General features: G+C 35.2%; 1 protein-coding gene across 1 annotated transcript in view; it reads left to right on the top strand.

Annotated features, from left to right (window-relative positions):
• LOC145292737 (fibrinogen C domain-containing protein 1-like) overlaps window positions 1-26,103 on the top strand; it is a 118,871-nt gene extending 92,768 nt beyond the window's left edge. Inside the window, exon 2 of the mRNA XM_080138777.1 lies at window positions 17,404-26,103. Within this exon, the coding sequence (XP_079994903.1) occupies window positions 17,404-18,035 (632 nt within the window). The 3' untranslated portion in view covers window positions 18,036-26,103. The remainder of the gene's footprint in view (window positions 1-17,403) is intronic.
• The last annotated feature ends 722 nt before the right edge of the window (window positions 26,104-26,825 follow it).

The raw sequence follows: 26,825 nt of genomic DNA, 5'->3' as shown, positions 1-26,825 counted from the left end.
AAAGAATATTTCAGTGTACATGACTAAAAACTCATTTACGTTATCAACGCCTTAAAACAACGTTGCTATTTAGAGTTTTTTTAAGGTACAGACATACATGTCTTTAACAAATCCATAAAAAATCACCTAGTCGTAATTTTTTTCACGAAAATTTCGATACTTATTCATTTTTAGATTAATTTACATTTAAAATGCACTTTTCAATTAAATATATGCGGGGAAGTATGTGCTCTCTTCGTATTTTATTCTCTGCTACCCCAACAGGGGACACTCTGGCAGTGTGCAAAAATAAAATTGTCTTAGTATAAAAAGGTTCCCCCCTCCATTGATTAAAAACAATTTAACTTGGGTACAGCGTTAGAGCAGATACCACACCCCAGCCATCAGACCAACTGAGAGGAGACCTACGCGTGTTATTTAGTATGTTTGGTCGCTGCTCTGGCGTTATCTAATACCAGAGCCTCATTTGGCATCCAAACACGCGTAGGCACAAGGCCAGTAGGGGAAAGTGGGGGTTAGGGTCATCTAACTACTCTAATTTTCTTTATTCAAAAACTTTATTTGACCCCAAACTAATCGCTATCACCGAAATACGGCATTCTTTCCATGGCGTTTACCTACTTAAGATATCTCCAGATGTTTCGATTTTTATGTACAATATCGGTGAAAAAAATAATAAAAAGCATACATATGCAGCAAAGCAAAACATAAAATTTATATACAAACTAAAAGTATTTTGTTTTAATATAAAAAATCAAGTATGAGATGATGACACAACTAGAATACACCCAAAAAGAAAGAAAAAGAACACAACTGAATAAAATGTCGATGGGAGCGGGTTAGTAAGGCTCTCCCTACCCAATTCTAAGTGTAGAACGCCTACTGATTTCCGACAAAAGAGCTGGGTTCCGTATAACTTAGAACAGCATACCCAATAAAATTAGGGCGGGAACACAAACTCGAACCCAGCGCCTCGTCGGACCATATCTATCGAAGTTCATGCAATGTAATCTTTCCCAATTGCATCGGATCTTTACTTTAAGCATCAGCTTAAAGTAAGCAACCAGATCCCGAACGGAAACATCCAATCTCATGGACTACGTCAAGACGTATGGTCAATGTCACTAACCTAGCTACTGCTAGGATCGCAAGAAACATCATTCGTTTCTCCCTTGTAAACGGTGAGTCCATGTTATCGACGACGCGTGTCAAATCAACGGGCACCGACCGTTCGGCGTCGATGCGAGCCGTTACCTCTCTCACATACTCCCAGACTCCGAAGTCAACTGCAAAGGAAGAATGCGTGGTCTGTATTTTCATCTAAATAATCAATGCAGCGTGGACAGAAGGGAAGCTTTTCTTTCCTTCCTCTGTCTCTGGCGAGTTTGTCGTAGAGTGGCAGTGTATCCCAGACAAGTCTCCATGTAATAGAAAATTCTGAGTTATTCAAATAACTTTGGCCTGGCGCCCAATTCCACTGCGAGTGGATCGCCTCCTTCGACATGCATAGCCGCTTAACTAGCGGATCCTTTGCGGTACCCACTATTAAGTCCTAATATAGTCTCTTCCTAGACCAAGAAAGGTCACTGGGCCCAGGCAATGCTTTAAAGGCGGCCCGGTATTCGGTACAGAAAAGCGTCTCTCCACCTAGTCTTTGGCGACCTTCTGTGAAATGGTCGGGTATAAGTCAAGGAAAGGAGGGCTCAACTGCAGGAACCCATGGAGTATTCTCTAGTAACGTCTGCCTCAGGAAAATCAACCTTTCAGCGTGTTGATGACACTCCAGGTCAAGCATCCCCAAGCCTCCCTCGCTGACCTTGTGTACAGACCTATGTACAGACAAACAGCTTTCCCTTCTTCCAAAGAAGCGAGAAGACGAGTTGCTCAAAATCCTTAAGGCGGCCCGCAAGCAGAGGAAGTACAGATAGCCGGTAAAGGATTAACGGAAAGACATAAGTGACGCATGCCTCTGTACGACCCTTTAAGGATAATTTCCTTCGAATCCAAGTCTCCACAGACGATTTGACATTGGCCTCTACTTCCGACCAATTCTTTTCCAGCTGGAGACCCAATCCAAACCAAACTCCGAGTATATGGACCGGACCATCGGACCAGCTGAAATCACTTAGGCTCCCAAACGCAGACCAATGGATTTGCTACAGTTAACAACAACCCCTGTGACATTTTTCATACTCATCGCCCAAGTCCCCTTCCTTTGGTTATTCATTTGTTGCTGGAGCCTCGTTCAGCTCCTCCATTGTGGTAGTGAGAGTGTTGAATACGGGAAGGGGTAGGTTGCTCTTACGAGTGCACTGGAGGAATGTACAGGAAGCACTTTGTCTGTACCATTATTTTCCATGTTGTCTTTTCTCTCCTTTTTATCCTTAGGTTCCGTCAACAGGGGTTTCGTTTTCCCTCTTGGATTCTGAGGAGAGTGTTCTATGTTTCCTTTTGATCGCCACCGCTACTCTTCTATCTGTTGATTGGGTGGCCTCCTTCTGTTTCTTCGCTTTTTTGGCGGCGACCTTGTTCCATTTAGAATCGTCTTTTTCCTTTTCCTTTTCTCCCACTGTCTTCCTTTCTGGTCTTTGTTCAACTGGCTTTACCTAGGGTTTTTGTGGACATGCCTTCGACATGTGCCCAGGTTTTTGACAATGCCAGCAATACGGTCTCTTCCCCTCTACTATCACTGCCATTTATCAGCCCTCACAACTCAACTGCGCTGGAATATTGTTGAATCCCTTTCTATCGACCTCTATTTGGAGCTTGTAATCTCCAATGAGTATGTTTCTGGGCCCTTTTACTGAATTTATCTCTTCTATCTCACTAGACTGGGACATTATTACCCCCAGATGCTCCTCACTGATGAAGCAGGAGACTCATAGAACCGTGACCGTCGTTCTTCTTCTGGATAAGCATTCCGGCTTCAAGATTATAGTTTCCATTTTGTATCTCCTTCCGTCACTTTCTTCACTTCCTCCCTACTTGGCAGCAGGATATCCCACATGGCATAACTTCTTCTTACCAGATACTTCGCCTAAATCTGGAGCTCCTCCAGCATCTCGATCATCCTCCCCTTTGTGAGACGCCTGCTTTTTTCATCCGACGTCACCAACGGCACTGGTCTCTCTTTAATCTTTTCCAGTGTTCCTGGAATAATCTTTATGATGTTCTCTCCTTGCACTGTTGATACGTGTTGTAAAAGAGGTCCTTATAGTACTGCAGGGACTTCTGTTGCGGGCCCCATCTTGCCGCTGGTATTGCTCCATCTTTTACCTTGAGGTTAGTCTTTTCAGGGCTGTCCTTCGGGCTACTCCTCTTTGATGTTCTTGAGACTTTTGTGATAGGAGAGTCCAAAATTCAGAGGGCTGTTCAATCTTCTAATTATAGCTTCTTTGACCACTCCCCCAGAGCAACTATCTAATGCTAGTTGCTCTAACAATTGCGTTTTTCTAACTTTTTCTTTGACTTTTTAGGGGCTACTAGTTTTCATGATCATTTGTTCCCATTCTTCCTGGGTGCCGCCTGAGTCCTCCTCCACATACTTTATCCAGGCTCGTTTTACTTCTTCTTCTTCTTCCTGACTGATTACTGGTCTCTCCTCCCCAGAATTTGTCCACGGTTTAAGAAAGTTTTCCAGTGAGACTTCTGACTCCTAGGTTGATTCCTCGCTTCCTGGATCGATCATTTCATCCTTCGGAACAGATGCAGAAGTATTTGATGAAACAACAAATAAGTCAAAGATCTTACTTGAAAACAAAATAAGTTAAGCAGAGGGAATATGGTAAAGAAAAAGGTGATTACACATTAATGGATAGTCTGGTGGAAGATAAAAAATCCAGTGACGGTAAAATCCAAATGTAAAACTTCAAGAAAGTTAAAAGAATTTCCATTTGTACAAGTAAAATCCAAAGAAATCCCGTAATTGGAAGAAGATGGTCCATAATAATCCAAACGTAGAAATCCATGGAATCATTCACAAAAAAGTGTGTACAAGGAAAAAATAATATCAATAAAAGAAAAATAAGATGTGCTTTTCACTCTACTTCCGAGACATAACTATAAATAAAAAAAAATCTGGGAAGAGAAAGGAGAAAAAAATGATAAAGTTAAATATAAAATATAAAATAAAGGGAAACAAAAGTCAAACTGACCCAGACAGGAAATGTTAACGGCGCGAAAATATATATAGGGCAAAATAATATAGGTCAATTGAAATGTACAGGTCACTTATATAAAAAAAAGGTGTCAGCAAGAATTGTTAAACGACATTAAAAGGAAAATAAAAATTAATAAATAAATATATAATAAATAAATAGAAAATAAATAAATAAATAAAAAATGAAATATAATAAAAAATAAAATATAAAATATAATATATAATATAAAATAAAATAAAATAAGAATAAAAATAAAAAAAAAAAAATAAAAATTATTTAAGGGGAGAAGATTGCCGGTATCTGCAATTTCAGGAAAAAAAATAAATTAAAAAAAATAAATAAAAAAATAAGTAAATTCATATAGTAATATTTAAGTAAATATACATACAAGATATGAAAGTGTGGGTATATTGATATATTAGATAGATAGGAAAGTTTAAAGAATAAAACAGAAAATGCAGATAAAAAAAAAATAAATAAATAAAAACAGAAAATGCAGATAAAAAACCGGCCATGCAAAGAAGGGTACTGAGATTTGGGAAAATCTTTGTGATCGGTTTTCGGCCCGAAATGAGGCCAACGTTCAACGATTTGATGTTTGAGAACTCTACCAAACTCCTCCGACAATTTTGGGTATAAACACTTGAAATTTTAGATATAGGTTCCTTGGACATGAATCTAACTTAATAACATGATTGAGCCAAAAACAATAAACGTTAATGGGTCATAATAGGGGTCAAATTAAAAAAATTAGCCGCTTTTTTTTTCTCAACATACACCATCCAAACACCGGTGCAACGACGGGGGAGGGGAATGCTAGTATATCTATAAAAGTGAAAATGTCTGTGTGTCTGTCTTTCTGTCTGCCTGTGTACATTTCCCTATCAAATAACTCTATCAATTTTCGGTCTACAGACTCGAAATTTGATATACTGTGTATTGAGCTTTGGAAAAATCTTTTTAATTGGGTTTCGGCCAGAAATTTTGCGATTAAGGGGTCAAAGTTCAACGATTTGACTTTTGGAAACTCTACCAAACTCCTCCGTGAATTTTGGGTCAAACACTTGAAATTTTAGATAGAGGTTACGTGGACATGGTTCTAACTTTATAATTTGATTTGAACCCAAAACAGTAAATGTTAAGAGGTCAAAATTGGGGTCAAAGTTAAAAAAAATTAATCTCTGCAGTCTCTAACAAATAATACAGCCAATTTTTCGTCCAAACATTTTAAATTTTACATAAAAGGCATTCAGGCACAGGGCAAGCTTTTTAGCCGTTGTTTTGCTGAAAATTTGGCTTCCAAGGGGTCAAAGTTAAAAAAAAATTGACCTTTGCGGTCTCTAGCAAAGCACTAAGCCAATTTTGGGTCTAAACATTTGAAATTTTACATAAAGGGTATTCAGACATGCAGCAAGATTTTTAATATATTTTTGGGCGAAAATTTGGCTGGCAAGAGGTCAAAGTTTACAGAGTTGACCTTTGCAGACCTCCGCCAATTTTGGGTCTAAGCACTTGAAATTTTAGATGTAAGTTACTTGGACATGAGGTAAACATTTTAATTAATTTAATCCCCAAACAATAAATTTTAAAGGGTCAAAATTGGGATCAAAATTTTTAAAAAATTTGACGTTTGCGGTCTCTACCAACTTTTCTCTATGGTAGTTAAGGAAGCCTATTATATAGAAAGGCATTACCGTACATATTCACAGTTTTTAATATATACATATACACATAAAGTTATGAACAGTACATAGAGCCCAAGCAAAGCTTAGCATAGATATATATATATATATATATATATATATATATATATATATATATATATATACTAGCATGGGTTCCCGACGTTGCCCGGGTATTTGGAGGTGTATATTGAGCAAAAAAAAAAAAAACGGTCAATTTTTAAAAACTTTGACCCCTATTATGACCCCTTAAAATAATTGTTTTGGTCTCTAATCAAGTTATTAACTTAGATCCATATCCAAGGAACCTATATCTAAAATTTCACGTGTGTAGACCCAAAATTCTCGGAGGAGTTTGGTAGAGTTCTCAAAGATCAAATCGTTGAACTTTTACCCCTTAATAGCAAAATTTATGGCCAAAAAAACCGATCACATCGATTTTCCCAAATCTCAGTACCCTGTATATCAAATTTCGAGTCTGTAGACTAAAAATTTACAGAGTTATTGCGAAGGAAAATGTACACAGATGCACAGACACATAGACACGTTCACTTTTATAGATATACTAGCATTTCAGCCCGGAGTTGCCCGGGTGTTTTGATGTGTATGTTGAGCAAAAAAATAAAAAAAAAGTGGTAGTAGGAAGGCAGGCAGGCTCGAACCCGTACCACATAGGAGTAAAAGAACGAGGTAAAACCTAACGTTTATGCTGTTACGACCACCGCCAAACCGATGGCGACATTTTTTTAAATTAAGGCTAGACAATCTAAAGGAGAGGATAACTTTAAAAAATATGGGCGAAAAAAGTGACCCCCCCCCTGTAGAAAAGTGCCCAGTTGAAGGGGAAGATATTAATGTTTTTAGCCAATTTTTCGATAGTTGTCGTACGAAAGGTCGGACTGTAAAACGATACTGATCTTGGTAAAATTCGTCGCCTCTATTGAAAGTTTAAGGCATACATGCAAACAGACATACATGCATACATTTATATATTGGTAACTAAAAATTTTCGACTCAAAATGATGAAAAAGCTTGCCCTATCTCTGTATACCCTTTATGTAAAATTTCAAATATTTAGACCAGAAATTGTCTGAGTAATTTGGAAGAGACCACAGAGGTCAATTTTTTAAAAACTTTGACCCATATTATGACCCCTTAAAATTTATTGTTTTGGGCTCAACTCAAGTTATTAAGTTAGATCAATGTCCAAGGGACATATATCTAACAGTTCAAGTGCGTAGACCCAAAATTGTCGGAGGAGTTTAGTAGAGTTCTCAAAGGTCAAATCGTTGAACTTTGACCCCTTAATCGCAAAATTTCTAGCCAAAAGCAGATCACATCGATTTTTCCAAATCTCATTAACCTGTATATCAAATTTCGAGTCAGTAGAGTAAAAATTGACAGATTTATTGCGTAGGGAAATGTACACAGACACACACAGAGACACGTTCACTTATATATATATATATATATATATATATATATATATATATATATATATATATATATATATATATATAAAGAGATAGATAAATAGACTAATAGATTAAACAAAACTATAGACTTATACATAAATATATATCGAAACAATTTTTTGTTTCCTGTAAACATTTTACGCAAATATTATGCAAGAATAAATCATGTAGAATATCTGCATGAATATAATTACACCTTATCGTTAACTAAAGATGATCATCCCATGAGAAAACGTTAAAAAAAACTGATTGGGAATTAATTAAAATGAATGTTTAAAAGAATATGCAAATTAGCTAGATCTTTTGCTAGTGAATTTAATTCCACAAGCCATATATAAGAAAATTGTATTTTCTTTTTAAGTAAATAGAAAAGATGGTTTTTAATATGGATATCAATACACACAAAAGAAAAACGGATTTATATATATATAAGAAAGATAAGATAAAAGAACAAATAAATGAACATAAAAAGTTCTTAATTTCGTTAAAAGGGGGCAGAGTTGGATAGCTAAATAAGGTACAAGTGATTAAGAATAGTGAATTTGCACACATACATATAAGCACCCATATATATACTTCTTTTATCGCCTCTTCTTTCTTTTTTTGTTCTTTTTACTTCCTCCTTTCCCCTCTATCCCTTAAATATATTTCAGGTGTCTTTATCTGTACCCCTTAATTTTACTTAACTTCTAGTTATTATTATTATTATTATTATTATTATTATTATTATTATTATTATTATTATTATTATCGTCATTGCTATTATTATCGCTACTATCATCATCATTTTTATTGTCATTACCATTGTCGTTATTACTGTTGTTATTATTAATATTATTATGGTTTATAGTACAATTCCGCCTATTACTCCACCATGCCAATCATCCATATCCAAAAATCTATTTTTGTCCTGTTAGACACCTCCAAATAACTTGCTACCCTATCTTTCTACCTTTGCCTTATAAAAAAGAAAGCATAGAAATATTGCCACATATTACCTAGCATATAGTATACTTTGAAATTCAGTATTATAGCCTTATATCTACCCACCCAGACTCACCTCTTTCGCCTTAAATCACCACCATAATATCCCTCCCAAAGGTATACACTAATTGATAGTGCTGTTGTCATCTCGCTTGCATCTGTAAAAAATGCCCCTCCATACACCTTACACGCCGTTAAATTAGAATCACCACACATCCAGTTAAGCTCCAACTGTAACCTTAAAACATATACCACATGCACTTAAGACTATGATAAAGACTCTATACACCTTTCTGCACTACACTATATATAATACGCTCCCTCTTTATTTAGAATTCGGTCCCCCCAACATCATCTTTAATTTTAATTTGTTTTGATCGATTTCGTTTCTAATGAATCCAACACTAGACGCCGCATCCCCACTATGTTACCTAGCATCTTCTCTACTGTTCTGATGAGAAGCATTAGGCTTCAAAATGCCTTGGCATAAAGAGTACCCTCTATCCCCCAACTAATCGATTGTATTCCCTTATTGAATAAACTAGCGGGGGTACCTGGCGTTGCCCGGGTGTTTGTGTGTGGTGTTAAATAAAAAAAGAACCCGAGGGGGGGGGGGGTAGGATCGAACCCGAAGCTCTGAGGCGAAGTTTGAAAATAAAATCGGCCAGCCAGAATGAGTTAGTGAAAGATGTTTGAATTTATTTAAGTAAGAACCAAATTGACAGGTGCGCGCCCGGAAGTCGTTGAGCATTACGACGACGACGACGACGACGACGACGACGACGACGACGACGACGACGACGACGACGACGACCAGGTTTGTTTGTTATAAGCGAAGTAAAAAAAGAAAACGTTAAAACTTAAGCGGGGGAAAAGCACAAACAAAACTAACGTAAGGCAAACGAACGATGAACACAGAAAAACGGACACATGAAAAATGGCTTAAATAAGCCTGTTTCGATATTAAAATTTAAAAAATCGGTGGGTACCCGGGTGTTTTTGGGTGTGTGGTCGGGGGTGGATAAGCGAAATAAAAAAAAAATACAGAAAAACGAACGTTACGTGAAAATGGCTTAAATACCACTGATTCAATATTTAAATTTAAAAAATCGAAAAAAAGAAAACATCTCACACCACGATTCGAATCCAAAACGTTCAGATAATGAACAACACGCTAATCGACTGACCTAACGCGACGAACATTAAATTTGCTCAGTTTTTCAACTATTTAAAGTAAATCAGGTCATGCCGTCATCTGGCGCATGCGTAGAACCGCTCGTCGTCACGATAAGACGTTTTTTGTTGACCCCCCCCTGTTGAAAAAAAAGTGGTAGTAGAAAGGCAGGCTCGACCTGTATCACGAAGGACGCAAAGAACGGGGGGAAAACCGGACGTTTTTGTCGATACGACCACCATCAAACCGAAAGCGACGTAGGTTTTAATTAACGCTAGACAATATAAAGGAGAGGATTTCTTAGAAAAATATCGGCGAAAAAACGACCCACTCCTGTGTAGAAAAGTTCCTATGTGAAGGTGAAGATATTAATGTTTTTAGCCAAATTTTCGATATTTGTCGTCTGAACGGTCGAACTTCAAAACGATACTAATTTGTAAAAATCCGTCGCCTGTGTCGAAAGTTTTAGGCACACATGCAAATATGCATACATACGTTTATATATTGGTAACTAAAAATTTTCGACCCAAACCGAGTAAAAAGCTTATCCTATTTCTGAATATCTTTTATGTAAAATTTCAAATATTTAGATCAGAAATTGTCTGAATAATTTGGTACAGACTGCAGAGGTCAAACTTTTTTTTAACTTTGACCCCTATTATGATCACTTATCATTTACTGTTTTAGGCTCAAATCAAGTTATTAAGTTAGATCCATGCCCAAGGAGCCTATATCTAAAATTTCAAGTGTTTAGACCCAAAATTGTCGGAAGAGTTTGGTAGAGTTCTCAAAGGTCAAATCGTTGAACTTTAACCCCTTAATCGCCAAATTTTTTTACCGAAAACCGATCCAAAAGTTTTTCTCAAATCTCAGTACCCTGTCTATCAAATTTCGAGTCTGTAGACTTAAAATTGACAAAGTTATTGCGTAGGAAAATGTACACAGACACACAGACACGCGCACAGACACGTTCACTTTATAGATATACTAGCATGGGTGCCCGGCGTTGCCCGGGTGTTTGGTGGTGTATGCTGAGCAAAAAAAAAAAAGGGGGGGTAATTCTTTTAACTTTGACCCCTATTATGACCCCTTAAAATTTATTGTTTTGGGCTCAACTCAAGTTATTAAGTTAGGTCCAAGGTCCAAGGAACCTATATCTAAAATTTTAAGTGTGTAGACCCAAAATTGTCGGAGGAGTTTGGTAGAGTTCTCAAAGGTCAAATCGTTGAACTTTAACCCCTTAATCGCCAAATTTTTGGCCAAAAACTGATCACATCGATTTTCCCAAATCTCAGCACCCTGTATATCAAATTTCGAGTCTGTATACTAAAAATTGATAGTTATTGTGTAGGGAATCACTTATATATATATATATATATATATATATATATATATATATATATATATATATATGTATGTATGTATACATATACATATACAGTGTGACCTCCCCTTCAAAAAAAAAAACGGGCCCCAACTCTAATTAGGGCCCCGTTTCTTAGTGTTTTGTCCGAATGAAATGAAACTTTGGTCATAACTAGTTTATTATATTCAAAACATCACATCAAAACACTAGGGTCTTTGGGTTTTTTTCTCTGTTCTACAGCATATGTTCTAGATGGCCTCCATTTAGCCATTTTTTTGGGGGGGGAGTCACCCTGTATAAGTGATAGTGTGCGAAGTGATCTATACCAAATAAAATTACTCTGTAAATTTTTGGTCTACAAACTTGAAATTTTTATACAGGGAAATCGGACCTGTGGTACAAATTAGATTTAGTTTTTGGGCGATAAAAATAGCTACTGATTGGTTAAAATTAAGGTGAAAAAAAAAAAAAACAACGTTGTAACGCTTTATTAACATACTGAAATTGTGACTAAACTAAACTAAAAATAAAAAAAGAAAAGAACAAAAACTTTGCAATAAATCGTGACTAAGCAAATATCCAATCAGAGTGTTTCATTAGTGTCACAGTGTCACACGGTTTTTAAGAACCGACATTGTGGATTTGCTGACGGATATAAAAATAAAACTCATTGTTGTTTTTGCAACTAAATACAGCTAATTTTTTTTTTCTGTTTTTATTTTGTCGGGTGACATTTAGTAAATTGTCGCTGGGGGCAATCAAACCGACCATCTGGAATGAGAGTACTCATGAAATATAGAGGTGTTTAGTTACGCAAAATAAATGAATGAATAAATAAAATACGATTAAAAAAAAGTCTTATACATAGACGTTATTCTTTTGTGTCAAAAAACGATCTCTTTTTTCCGTAGTTTGTAAAATTAGAAACCAAACGATTTAGATAAAAAAGTTCAACAAATTTAAAAGTACCCCCACCCCACTAAAAAGAAAAATCAAAATATGCCCCTTGCCTGTGTGTTCATGAGGATTAGAAGATGAGATGCCACTTATTCTTATATGAAGTAACGATTTCCATTTAGCGCAAATCATTGTTATTCGTAATTAGAATAGAACTCTCTCAGGAATCAGTAATGTAAACAAATATCAAACATTACAATTTCCTTTGTCTCAAAAGTTAAGCAACTCTACTATTAGATTATGCATTGAGTTATGTTAGCATTTGAGCTGGTGAATTCCTGTCCTATTGATAAGGTGCAGAAATGTACCCATAATTTTATTGGCCCTTCCTTTTCTTCTTCTTCTCTACAACCTCTCTTTCACAGACGTGGTGTTGCTAGTCTCAGTCTATTTTGATAAACACTATTATAGTATTCTTCAGAATCGTCTGATCTATTTCCTGCTTCCTTTGTTCCAGCTCGTTTGGCTTGCTGGTTTAGTGGTCTATATCAAATCGCTATTATGATGCCCCATTGAAATACAGCTTTCTATTCCAGTAATTTATTTCTAATAACTCGTGGAACTCTCTTTCTGATGACTGTTTTTCTCCTAGCTATAGTCTTGTTTTTTTTTTTTTTTTTCAAGACTATAGCTAATAGGCATCTCTTGTTTTCGTTTTTGCTAGCAATTTACATCAAGTGGCTTCATGTATTGACTCAACCGATTTTTATTTTGGAAAATAGAAAGTGAACTTCCGCGTCACGACTTTTATACTTGTGATAAAAAAAAGGCTATCCTTTACGGGTATGTGAAATTCCAATGACGATCATCACTAAGTGGACGTTTCGACAGAAGGGGGGGGAGGCGCAGTATCAGGGAAGACCATTTTGCATGACAATCGGAAAGTGCATTGTTCCAAATCGTGAAAAACCGTTGTAGAGTGATTGGTATATGTTGAATACTAAAGCAGAACATAGCCATTTTATTGAGTCCGATGTAGCTATAACTATGATAACTTGAATTAAAAAAAGAAAACGAAGTCAATGTAATTCGATATAAAACTACCAACGTCTTCTCTACAATAAAACAGACTTTATTTAACAGGAACATAAGAATATAGAAGCATAAGCAAGATTAGCAAGCACGTATTTCGTAGTCTTCTTTGAAATTTATGTGAGAGATATGTCCACAGGGAATATAGGACTATAGCAACTGGAAAACACAACAGGTTGTTTCATTTTTTTTTTTTTTAAATCTCTGGCCAAAGTTACGATGAGAGACAAATCATGTTTGTTTTCCAATTTAGTGTCTCGACTAGAATTCATTTGCCGTTGTCCCTGAAATAGTTGGGTGAAAATTAAGAAATGTTTTCAGTACGCATGCGCAATAATGGTTTATCGCCTGTGTCATTATGCGAGTTTAGATATGCCTGTTTTTGCTAACCAAATAACAACGTATTGATACATAAGAGGTTGCATGTTCATACAAGAGAAAATAGATCTTTGTCATGTGACTGTTACATTACCTCCTGCTTAAACTGCCATACATCTAGAGTAGTAGCGCACATATATGTACCTATTTACTATGCCTCCCCACGGGACAGAGTTAGACACCAGGGTCGTTTTTTAACGTGGAGAAAAGGTACAAAAATAAAAATTGTCTCAGTCGTGAAGGATTTCTCCTCCACCGAAAGAGAACAAGAAATAGAAGTGCAGCATCTGAGGAACAGATACTACACTTTGATCTTGTCCCGAAGTCGAAATATTCAAATGACACTTCTTGGAATAACGTGAGAGGAGAACCCAAGAAGAATTCCCGACCTGATTGATGTCAAAACACAATGTCTATTGAAAATCTATAATTGTAATTAAGTTGACTTTTTAAGCCTAGCAGGGAACGGTTAGGGCCTCCAATGAAATCGCAGTATAAATAAATAAGAAAGATCCAGCTGGATTTGAACTCGGCTCATATGAATTCATAGTCTGTGTTCGTGTCCATTGCACTAAGAGGATATTCCATTTGATATTCTTAATCCATTACGAGAGTCGGTTTTTCTGCATGTATGTTTACATGGCAAAATATAAGAAACTACATAGGATACACTTATAAAACTTACATCACCGGATTTGTTATGGACCGGATAAAAAAAAACTACTTTAAAATTCATATGCCATGAGTCAACCTGATTCGTGCACAGGGGGGGGGGATAGCAAGAGAAATGCTCCTTTTTTTTTTTTACCAATAACTGTTCTAAACATAAATAGAACATTTTATTTTAGGTCAAATTTGCCACCGTTAGTAGTGAAAAAGAGAGAGAGGAAGAATGAAAGAAAAAAGTAGAAAAGTGTGTGTGTGTGTGTGTGTGTGTGTGTGTGTGTGTGTGTGTGTGTGTGTGTGTGTGTGTGTGTGCGCGCGTGCGTGCGTGTATGTATGTGTGTGTGTGACAAAGAGAGAGAGAGAGAGAGAGAGAGGGGGAGGAGGGAGAGAGACGAAAGTTTATTTATATTTTTTGTTAAAAAAAAAGAAAACTAAAATGCCTATCTTGTTTTCTTTCTTTCTTTCTTTTCGCAAATTCGCATCGGCCGCAAATTATGTCACAAACTCACTCTAAATATAATTAGAAGGAGAGGTTTGTCACAAGCGTAATATGAATATAGAACCAGAGGGAGAGAGAGAGAGAGAGAGAGAGAGAGAAAGAGAGAGAGAGTGAGAGGGGGATAAAAGGAGACACTACACTTATTTATGTGGGTTTTTTTTTTACCTATTTCATTTTCTTCCCAGCATCCAGTACCTACTTGTCTCTAATATAATGTCTGGTTCAGTATCTAAACGTGCACGTAGCCCTTTTATTGTGTGTAGCATAAAAGGAGATACTTTTGTATATATCAAAATTAATGATAGCATCAGCATCAGCTGACTGAAGTATTAGTATTGCTTTCTGCAAAATTTCAATGCGATTTCCGTATTCAGCATAGTCGAAAACCTTCAAAAGTCGTAATTTAAAAGAAATTTGTGGAGGTGGACCTAATCTAAAAATTTACCGTTTTTTTTTATTCAATTGTAAAGTTTAAGTACAGAATAGGTACAAAACACCCTCTTCTCCCAATGTTAAGAATGGCTTTTTAAATAATAAAGTTATTATTTCAGCACGGATCAATAAGTGCACGAGTACCCAATTTCTTTAAAAGCATTCATATTTTCTTATATAAAAACAATTTCTGTAAAAAAAAAAGAAAAAGCGTGCACTTTCAATCTTTGTTAAAAAAGGTTTTCTTGAAAAAACAAAACAAAAAATACGGTAAAAAAGCAAAGAACAAAACGTTAATCGGTATTCATGCAGAGAGTGATCCCTGCTGAAATAATTACGTTATTATTTTAAAAGCCATTCTTAACATGGGGAGGGGAGGGGGTTTTACCTAATCTGTACTTTAACCTTACAATTGAATAAAAAACATATCATAAAACTTTAATTAAACGTGGAAATACGATTTAAAAAATAGCCCGGATCACTCTCTGCATTAGCACCGAAAGTACAGCTCCCTCTCCATGTTAAGAATGACTTTCTAAATAATGTTAATGCTTCAGTAATGTTTCTTGTCTGCTTAAGTTTAACTTTTGTTTATTAAATTGTTAGGTGAAAGTTCAGAATAGTTACAAAACACCCCTATCCCATGTTAAGAATGGCTTTCTAAATAATAACGTCATTATTTCAGCAGGGTAGCTTCTCTGCATAAGTACCATGTTTTGTTTTTAAATTGTTAGGTGAAAGGACAGAATAGTTACAAAATACCATCCCCATGTTAAGAATGTCTTTCTAAATAACATTATTTCAGCACGGTATTTTCTATGCATACATACTATATATTTTTGTTTATTAAATTGTTAGGTGAAAGTATAGAATAGATGCAAAACTCCCTCCCCATGTTAAGAATAGCTTTCTAAATAACGGTATTATTTCAGCACGGTACCTTCTCTGCATAAGTACTATCTTTTGTTGGTTATCCTGACGCTGTGCACTTCTTTATTTACATTGGAAGTGACGTCACACAAATCTTATAATACGGATGGCTACAATTGTAAAAATAATTTGTTTTATTTTTCTTTCATTTTGAGCTCCTTTTTTTCTCCCGTTTTTTTTTTGTTTTGTTTTCTACAATTAATAAACCAGTTTACAAGTAAAAAATAATTTGTTTTAGCGAATTTAATTTTTTTGTCTCTCCCATTTGTTATATTGGTATTTGAGCGGAGAATCTAACATTTCTTTTCATTTTGAGAATTTGTTTTAGTTTTTAATTACTAACACAGCGGAGAATTTGACTCCCCCCCCATTTCTTATTTTGAGCGGAGAATTTATTTTATTTTCATTTTAAGCTCTTTTTCCGTAACAATTTAAAAAATTATTAAATTTTTACAGGAATATTACGAAAAAAAAGCCAGTAATGTACGTATTAATGAACTCGATATAACTCCAAGAAAAATTAATTTCTCGAACTGCCGATATTATCATTGAATTAAGCATTGTTTATTTAATATTTTCACACACACACAAAATTATAAAAAATATATTTCTACATTTTTTTTAATTACAGGTTTCGCATAATTTCTATATGTACGATTCTAACATTTTCCTTGTTTGCATGAATGTGAAACTTACCGCATAACATAATTTTTATATAATCTTGAAAAGTAAAACACTTTTTTTAAATTTAAAAGCAGGAAAAAATAGATTTTAATACCGAAAACGGACTCTTATATACTTTTATTCTTACATGAGTTCTATATATACTATTTATTTAAAAAGAAGCAACATTCAAGAGGTTATCTCATTTGCATAATACATTAAAGGAAGTCTGTTCTAATAATTAGTCCTAAATTTTTAATGGAAATTAGTAACAGGATTGTTTTAAGTATTCTATTTAGAAATATTATATAAAGTGATTTATTTTATTTATTTTAAATTTAATATATTTTTAATTATTAGAATAACCAACATCAACTGTGTTTAAAAACGTAAGTAAGTTTTCATTTAATCTATGAGTTATTTCCCTGTTTGAATTTTATAGATGAACATGACTATGTTTTATGTTTCCCAAACCTCGAAATCTGGCCAACTTTCAGGAAAATCGTAACAACTTAGGATATTTGGTGTATATATTAAATAGTATGTGACTAAACCATCAGCCGGCAATATGTTTTTTTAACCGACAACGCCAGGTATATGCAGCTAGTATAATTATAAAAATTGTAGGTAAGTTGGAAAGCAATGAAACAAATATACCGCCATTCCTGTTGTTTCAAGTATACTAGTAAAGAAAAATGTAAATTTGTCGACCGTAGTCGAGGGCGACCCGAAGACTCCCTTTTCATTGGCTACTACATTGAGATGTAGGGTAGGGCGACACTTTTTTTTCGATGATTATTTCACTTACCCTTGACCCTCACCTTATAATGCTAAGTGGTTAGCAAGAAGTTGATTCAAGTGCTATTTCTAAGTTTTTTTGTGAGTGTATTGATCAAGGATTGAACCCTGGTCTCCCGGCCAATTAGCGAACATTTTTACCGTTATGCCAAATGGGTCAGTATACTAGTAAATAAATAAATGATTAAAAATTATTTTACATTTCAGATTGTGGTGCCTTAAAAAAGGCCGGTTACGACAAAAGCGGTGAATATTACATCCAACCTCCAGCGCTTTCCTGTTCTATAAAGGTTTGGTGCGACATGGAGACAGATGGCGGCGGCTGGATCACACTGCAACGTCGCACAGATGGCACAGAGAACTTTTTCCGTAACTGGACGGATTATCGCGATGGATTCGGACACGTCTCCAAAGAGTTCTGGTTAGGCAACAATTATATCTTCCTGCTGACCAACCAGAATCAATACGAACTTCGCGTTGAACTGTGGGATTTCAATCGCGCTTTTGCCTACGCCAGGTACACCCATTTCAAGCTGGACGGAGAACGGGATAAATTCCGTATCCACGTATCCAGTTATTCGGGCACAGCTCGCAACGGACTCTACCTGCACAATTACGCTCCTTTCAGCACAATTGACCGCGACAACGACCGGCACTCGTACGAGAACTGCGCTAAGAAATGGAACGGCGGCTGGTGGTTCACCAATTGTTGGGCCACCTACCTGAACGGGCGCTACCATACCAAGTCAAATGTACCACATCGCGGCATCTCATGGAACAGCTGGAAGCATGAGCAGTTGATGCAGACTGAAATGAAAATTCGACCTTTGCGATTTTGATGATGATGATGATAATAATAATAATAATAATAATAATAATAATAATAATAATAATAATAATAATAATAATAATTTGTCATTCAAACTCAAGAGATCGCCACAAGTTGTTCTACAAGATAAATCTTTGATGATGACCTTTGTGACTACTCCTAGTGAGTAAAAAATATGACATATAGTGTTATCAACTTCTTTCCTTTCTCGTATTTTTTCCAAGTTTTTCATAATTATCCCTAATACTCCTACAATTGCTATTATCTTAGTTTTCAAGTTCGATATTCCTTCCAGTTCCGTGTATTTACTCAGTTATGTTTCTTAGCACATTTGCTTAGTTAGTATTTACTTAGTTATGTTCCTGTCCATCCCTTATGCAGCTTCGCCGTATTATCAGGCGGAAAGGAAAACACTACTTTTTAGATGTTTATTATTATTATTATTATTATTATTATTATTATTATTATTATTATTATTATTATTATTGTTGTTGTTGTTTACTATCATCATATCCTGTTTTCTAGCTGGTATGAGTTTGCATTTCTATGTCTGAAAGTATTTTATGCCTTTCATTTCCTACTATTATTTCCAGTATATGTTTTTGATACTATTTATATATGTGTTCAAAATATAGTCGTTTGCAAAGCTTCTGTTGGACAACATCCTTAACCCAGACTTTATACCACAATAGCGAAACAATTGCACTAAGTATATTAGTCTTTAAACTAATAAATAAATATATTATTAGAGACGACACACTTAAAAAAATGAAAAAGCAGGAACGCTATTAAAGTCAGTTATTGCAGCACTGATAACATGCCAGCTATAAGCAAACGTAAATGTGCAACATAATCCCGTGGACAAGCCATTTTTTTTCCTCTTTTTTTTTTTTTTTTGTTAGATTGCTGAAGTTAAGCGACGCGTAGTCTGGTCAATACCGGATGGAAAAAAAATCATTGTGATATGTTGTATATCATCTTGCTATGATGGAGATATACATGCAGCTGTGTTTCACTTATGGATTTGATATTCACAATAAACTTCCTTCTTCGAAGGAAACCGATATAGCCCGGCCAAGATTAATACCACACCAGGTATTATCGGTTAGTTTGTTTTAATATAAGAAAACACAGCTTAAAATATCAAATAACTATAACAAAACCATTAATAAAACTATAAATACCACCACCACCAACAACAACAACAACAACAACAACAACAGCAACAGCAGCAACAACAACAACAACAACAACAACAAAACCAAACAAACACTGAAAATAGAACCCACTTATGCAATTATACACACAGGACCAACTGCTCTCTGGGGAAGAAGTGCCTGATATGTTATACAGAGCCACTACGCGTCAGTACCCCAACAACGAGGAAAAGTGTACATCGGGGTAACAGGTCACATTCAAAGCCATGTTCACCTACTACATGATAACCTTATGAAACTCACCAAAAACGAAAAGGCGAAAGCATATGTATTAACATAAAAAATGGGAAATCATAAAAGAAGCATTAGCTTGTAGCGTAAACAAAAGGAATTGTCTAGGGGAAACATATAAGATAATAAACTTTAAGCATATGTGCAACTCTTAGAATATGAATTTATTGCAAAATGTAGATATGTAAACATACATCTTCTGAGCTAAATGAGTCGAGATTAATAATAAACATGTAGAATGAATTTTTAAAAAATAATAACAATTATATAATAAATTATAATAAATAAGTCATTCAGTATAGTAAGAATAACATATAATTAAAGACGAAATATAACAATAATTGATAATAACTTCTAATAATAAATAGATCTATAAAAACAAAAATGAAAATAGCACAAGGTCAAGATAATTACATAACAACAAAATTTGAGATTTATTTAAACCAGAATTAAAAATTAAGAAAATGAGAGCCGTCCCACTTTGATCACACAAAGAAAAACATCACAAATGTAAAAAGTTAATAATTCACAGGAAATCGCATAACAAACAAATATATAAATATTAAATAACTGCAATTATCGCAATAAAATAATTTAAAAAACACGAATTAAATAAAAAAAAAATTTTTTTAGATGAATTATTACATTATCGACTGGGAAAATTAGTTGGTAGAAAAATTAATTAAACGAAAACCGGAAGTGATTAAAAACAAACAGAATTCATATCTAAATGTATGTCATGTTATCTGAAGAACGTAAAAAACGTGAAATTGTGGTTATGGTGTACTAAAAATACGCAATTCTTTTATATAGCTTTACAATTTAGGGGTTCAGTATCCGAAAGTTTTAACGTCCTTGTCCATTTGATGTATATATTTGTTTATATTTTGTCAAACAGACGACAACCAAATAATCTTATTATTAAGAAATTGTTGAAATTCATGATCATTCCTACATAAGATAATACGGAATGGCGGTAACAATAACGAAAGTTACTTTGATATTACAATAGGAGATACAATATTGTGCTTAGAAAAATCTATTTAGTATGTTCCCTTTATGAAATGTTACAAGAGGCCTAAGTGGATACTCCTGGCTGTTTAATAGATTCTTCTCAATGTAAGAAATGAATTACTAAACTATGTGAAGTAAACCAATTCAGTGGTATTCTAGCAGTTTTGGTGCTTTATAATTCAAAATAGCTACCAAAACTAAAACTTAAATGCATTCAAATTTGCTTGAGTCTAGAACAATTGATTTAGTGTTTTCCGTGCTGATTCGATGGATTTAATTTAAATTTTAAATTATTTACGTTATTTATATTATTCATTATTTAAAAAAAATGTCTTGAATTAAAAAGGCTTTCTTAATTTACAAATACACAGATGTTTAAGTGAAAAATACCACAATCTTTTATAAAGTAAATGATTACATGGATTGTCATTTTTTTTAAATATCATTTAAATAAAAAGTTGATAAGCAATTATTTATAGATATTATCCTATACATTTCTTCAAACTAATTGGATATCACAACAGGGAGTACAATAATTTGTTTAACCTATGCAATATGTTGCCTATATAAAATGTTACTAGTGGATTTGTTGACACGCTTGAATTTTATATGGCTGCTTAATAAATCTTCCTTAAACAGTCATAAAACCAGCAATTATCATTTATAACAATAGTAAACCCACACTTTCAAACAAAAATAAATTGATATTACATTACAGAACACTATTCCAAGAAACAAATATTCACTTTTAAGCAAGGTACGGATTATGTAGCTTTATTCCCCTCTTCTTTTTCGAGAATAAAAAAGAAAATTGCATTCTGTTTTTACTTATAATTTTTTACTTCGTCCATACAATGTTAATTAATCAAATTTAGTAATGATAATCCAAGTAAAATATAATTTTATTACATTTAATCACGAGTGTAACATAGCATGTATGGCGGGCGTGTGAGAAAAGCAGCAGCAGCAGCAGCAGCCGTAGGATAGCTGACTAGTGAAAATATTAGCAGCAGCAACTGTCTTAGTGCGTATGCAAATGAAGCAGGTGTTCACGCACTGACGTTAGGGGAAAGAGGGGGGAAAAGGAGAGAAAAGAACAGCACGTGGTCGAGCAGAAAAAAGAGAAAAAAGTTACCGTGGAAGATGGAGGCGTGAAGTCGAGGGAGAGAAGGCGTTGGCTATGGCCGGCGTTAGGTGGTGGGGAGGGAGATTTTTAAAAAGCACATATTATATATAGCATTGTGTTGTAAAACACATGGGTGTGCGAAAAGACTTTTTGAAAGATAATGAAATGCGTTATCGCTGGAAGAACCGCGAATAAATACATTTCATGTGCACTTTTAAAAAATGCCAAGTCGGATTTTTATCTCTTTCCTTTTTTTTCTTTTTTTTTTTGTTCTTTTGCGACGAAGTACTAGACAGCGTGTAGGTCTGAGTGGTTAAAATGTAACGACATGGTTAAAGTGTGACGGTCACATTACACAAGTATTGAAAAATCCAGGTTGTCCTCGACGGTCGTACATCTAAACAATATGATATAAATGCGGGGGTGCCTCAGGGTTCTATCCTTGAACCTCTATTGTTCCTGATATTCATAATGACCTCCCCGACAAAATTGCCTCTGAGATGGGTATATATGCTGATGACACTACACTCTATGGCAGGCACGACAAGAAGACGAATGAACACATTTCTAAAGAAATGGCAGAAACACTAGAGGATGACCTCCAATCTGTAGTGGAATGGGGACAAAAGTGGTTGGTCGCGTTCAATGCTGCCAAGACTAAACTAGTTTCATTCAATAATTACAAGAAACCCTCTCTACCACCCATAGCAATGGCCGACGACTCTTTATCTGAGAGTCCATCTTTCAAACTCCTTGGCCTAACGTTCACAGTAAACATGAGTTGGAACAATTACATTGAAGGCATTGCCAGGGCCGCTGCAAGAAAGGTGGGCTCTCTCTACCGTGCTAGAAAACTACTAACACCCGAAAGTATCCTGTACCTCTATAAGGCCACCAGTCGCCCATGTATGGAGTATTGCTGCCACATCTGGGCTGGTGCATCTGCTACTAGTCTCTCGCTCCTTGACAAGGTTCAAAAGAGAGTCGCAAACCTGATAGGCCCTAAACTGTCATCTAAGCTTCAGCCCCTGTCCCATCGACGAAATGTTGCATCCCTCTGCCTTTTCCACAAGTATTTTAGTGGTGAATGCTCTGACGAACTGCAGACACTTGTGCCCCCACGACGTGAGCACCCTCGACAAACCCGACAGGCTGCTAAATCCCACCCCCACACTGTAGAGATCCCTAGATGTAGAAGATCTTTTTACTCCAATAGTTTCTTCCCCAGAACCGCTAGACTCTGGAATTCCATTCCAGGTCCCTGCTTCCCCAACAGTACTGACGTGCAGAAGTTCGAGTGTAACGTGAACCGACATCTTGCTGCCCAAATCCCTACATAGTACCCCAGTAGTTGTTGCCCCTGATAGTAGCCCCCTACACCAAAGTGGCAATTTGCCTTGTTTGGGGTGAAAATGTAATTAAAAAAAAAAAAAAACTTTTTGTTTTCTTAAAATGGACACATTAAAAAAAAATAGCGCTAACAGGGGTGGCCGAGGCGTATATTACATTTACTAATGCTTATTTTTACACAAGGGCGCACATATACAACACGCATCTGCACACACACACACACACACACACACACACACACACACACACACACACACACACACACACATACACACACACACACACTATCACTACTAAGATTTGATAGCTTAAAATAGAATATACAGGGTGGTCAAAAAGTCAGGTAACATTTTAAAGAAAAACGATATTAGCAATACACGTATATTTAAGTACCATACATTGAAATATAAAATGAAACAAACATGAAATATGTTTATTTTGTTAATTGTCGTCCATTTCGTCATTTAAAATTAAAGTTTATATATTACACTCAAATATTTAAACAAATAATATTAAACGAATAGAGATTATAATGGATCATATTGTTTATTCTACCTTTAACATGTTACCTGACTTTTTGACCACCCTGTAGACGTCGGAAACTCGGAATTAACACCAATAAATTGCGTTTCAGAGAGACACAGTTGGTGATTGCACAATTATTGTTTCGCTGCAGACTCCTGACGCAATCACGCTCACAAAGAGTATCCATTATTTCTGGGGATTAAAAAGGAAAGCTTATGTATGTATATAATTTTTTCTGTTTTAAACCGTCTATGAATAAAGTAAAGGGACGCGGTTTTATTATCTATGACAAATAAAGGACAATAAAACGCAAGACGATTGCTGCGATTCTTTATTCAGGTAATTTAGGCACGGCATTCGAGCAACCTGATTTCCATCGATATATTCACGCAATCTGTGTCTGTCAACTGGGGCTATGAAAGTAAACAAAAAAGTGTTTATTTGTAAATGAAGCAGTTGGATTATTCAATTGGCTTCATTTACAAATAAACACTTTTTTATTTACTTTTATGGCCCCGGTCAACGCTGGGTAGCCCTGCTGGTAGATCATATAACTAAATACATTGTAATCAACAACATTGCTATACGCAAGTATATCGATATTGTAACTTAAACACTTGTAATCGGTATTTCGTGAAGAAGAAATCGTTAAAGACTGGAGCAATTATTATTATTGTTTCAATATAGTGTGCCCCTATTAAGGGAGCTGGATTTATACACCGCCCCCAATTAAAAACGAACTTGTGTCTTTTTTCAGTGTTATTCCTTCTTTTAAAACTACAAGATTATAAGATTTCTAAACCACACTCACACACAAAAAAATCTCGATTTCAATATCAACTTGTTTTGGGGGGTGCGATAATAATTTGTTGTAATTGTCCTTTACTATTTAAAAAATTAAATAGGCATATAAAAAGGGAAACAAATATTTTTCTTCAAACTCAAGAGTCAGTTTCTTTTCGTTTTCTTAAATTTGACTGGTATTTTTTTTAGCATTCCCTCCTGCGCCTGGAAAAAAATGTTCGTTTACTTTTGACAAGTAGTTTTTTTTTTATTATTATTATTACGACGGCTATTATTACTGAATATGGTTTAGTTTCTGTTGTTGTTCTCAAGCGTTATACCTCTAAACTTTCTTCTATCCTCTTGAAATTATTCAATATCTGTTTTTCTCAGCCTCGTTTCCCTTCTTATTGGAAGTAGTCCTTTCTTGTCTCTATCTTTGAAAATGTTGGTGGTCGGTCTGACCCAACTAAGTATCGTCCTGTTAGTCTTCTTTCTGTTGTTAGCAAAGTTTATGAAAGGTTGATTAACGGCAAGCTTGTTGATTTTCTGGAAATTCTGGGTCTCTTTAATGATGTTTAATATGACTTCCGTGTTTTTCGTTCAACAGCTGATCTATTAACTGTTGTAACTGAGCGGATCTGTTGGTTTATAAATAATTCAGGAGAGGGCAAGGTCATTGCGCTTGACATTTCAAAGGCCTTCAATATAAACTTGGAAGTTATAGTATTTGTGGTAAAGTTTTTGTCATAATTAGGTATTTTCTTGCTGATCGAAGCTTGCGAGTCATTCTGGATGGTGTCTATTTATTTATTTATTTTTAGATAAAAAAAAAAAAACGGTGTTCCTCAGAGCTCTATTGTAGGTCCAACACTGTTTCTTCTCTGTATAAATGACTTTCCAGAAAATATTATCTAGAAAACTAATATCTGATGAGTTGAAATATGTAGCTGGTATAGAAGTTGATCTGGGTTCAGTTATGAATTGGGGTAAGAAATGGCTTGTTTCTTTTAACTCTGTTAAGACTCGGCTATTGTCTTTCAATCGCAGGCGTGTCCCTTTTCTTTCCGAGATTCTCATTGATGGCTTTGCTCTCAATGAGAAATCGACTCTAAAACTTCTTGGTCTTTCTTGTCAATTTTTTCTTGGAGTTCATATACTATTTATGCTTTTCGTAAAATAGGTTTTCTCTATCGATCTTTCTCACACTTGAGGCTATTCTCTATTTCTGCAAATCTACTATCAGATCATGTATGCAGTACTGTTGTCATATTTAGGCTGGCAAATATCTGTCCCATTTGAAGGTTCTTGATAAGGCATAGAAACATATCTGTAATTTGATTGGCTCTACCCTTTCTTCGCTGCAACTTCTCTCACAACAAACGTGATGTTGCTAGTTTCAATCCTTTTTATAAATATTTTATATGGGCATGTGTTCTTTAGAATTGCCTTAACTATTACTTGATTTCTTTGTTTGACTCGTTGGTCTAGCGGTCTCCATCAATTCGCTGTTTTAATACCTTCATTGTAATACTTCTTTTTTCATTAGCTTCTGTCCAAGATCTACAAGGTGGTGGTATTCTCTTCGGACTGACTGTTTTCCTCCTACCTAAAGCCTTGATCTTTTCAAGGCTAAGATCAATAGCCATCTTTCATTCTTCTTAGAATCAAATACATCCCCTCACGCACACCCAGGCGCACATTTTACGCATAAACGCAACAAGGCACAACCAAAATATAAAGACAAACTTTCACCTTTAATTCTTTTTGATACACCTGTATATTTTCTCCTGTGAACCTCACTCCAAATAAATATGAGTTTATTAATGTTATTAATGTTTCCTCTTTTGCTTCCTTGCGCCATGCATTCTATTTCCTTTGTGTTTCAGAATACTATTTCCTTTGCAGTGTTTCTCTCTGTTAAAAAGTAATATACGTCGCATTTCGTTAAAGTGCGTAGATGACCACATTTCCCCTCCACACAACGTGGGCGGATTATCAACTGTCTTATACTCCTTCCCCCTCGTTAGTGACTCATCTAAACCAGATTCCATTTATACAAGCACTACGGTTAATTGAGCATTTACTAAAGCGTCATCATCATCATTAGCAGTAGCATTGCCACTACCACTGTCATCACCAACCAACCAACCAACGGTATTATCACAATTCTGGAGGTTGAATGTTACTTTTACTGCAGTTGATAATAACTAGCAATCTATAAAAATTAATACTTCTCCACTGTCATGGCTGATGGAATGAGAACAAACTTCCCATATGGATTAAATGAAAGGTTCAGTTCGAAATTCTGTACAAGTTCTTAAGTTCAACATAAAGATTACTTGGTTCGATTATTAGGTTCCCACATTTAGAAAAGCCGAACTGGAAGAAGATCGGAGGTTACATCGGCCGAAACGTTGTGAATATTACAACTAAGATAAGAATAGAAATCCAAACGATATAAATAATATAAAAACGTTTTCGTTTTGGAAAGTGAAAATAGTAATACCGTCAGTGTGCTTACTGTTACCTTGACCGATGGTTCGAATTGTGA

The sequence above is a fragment of the Euprymna scolopes genome, chromosome 2, assembly GCF_053919585.1.
Source record: "Euprymna scolopes isolate OS-2025 chromosome 2, ASM5391958v1, whole genome shotgun sequence".
Classification (NCBI taxonomy): domain Eukaryota; kingdom Metazoa; phylum Mollusca; class Cephalopoda; order Sepiida; family Sepiolidae; genus Euprymna; species Euprymna scolopes.
Note: the sequence above shows the minus strand (reverse complement) of the source record. Positions and strands in the feature narration are given on the sequence as shown.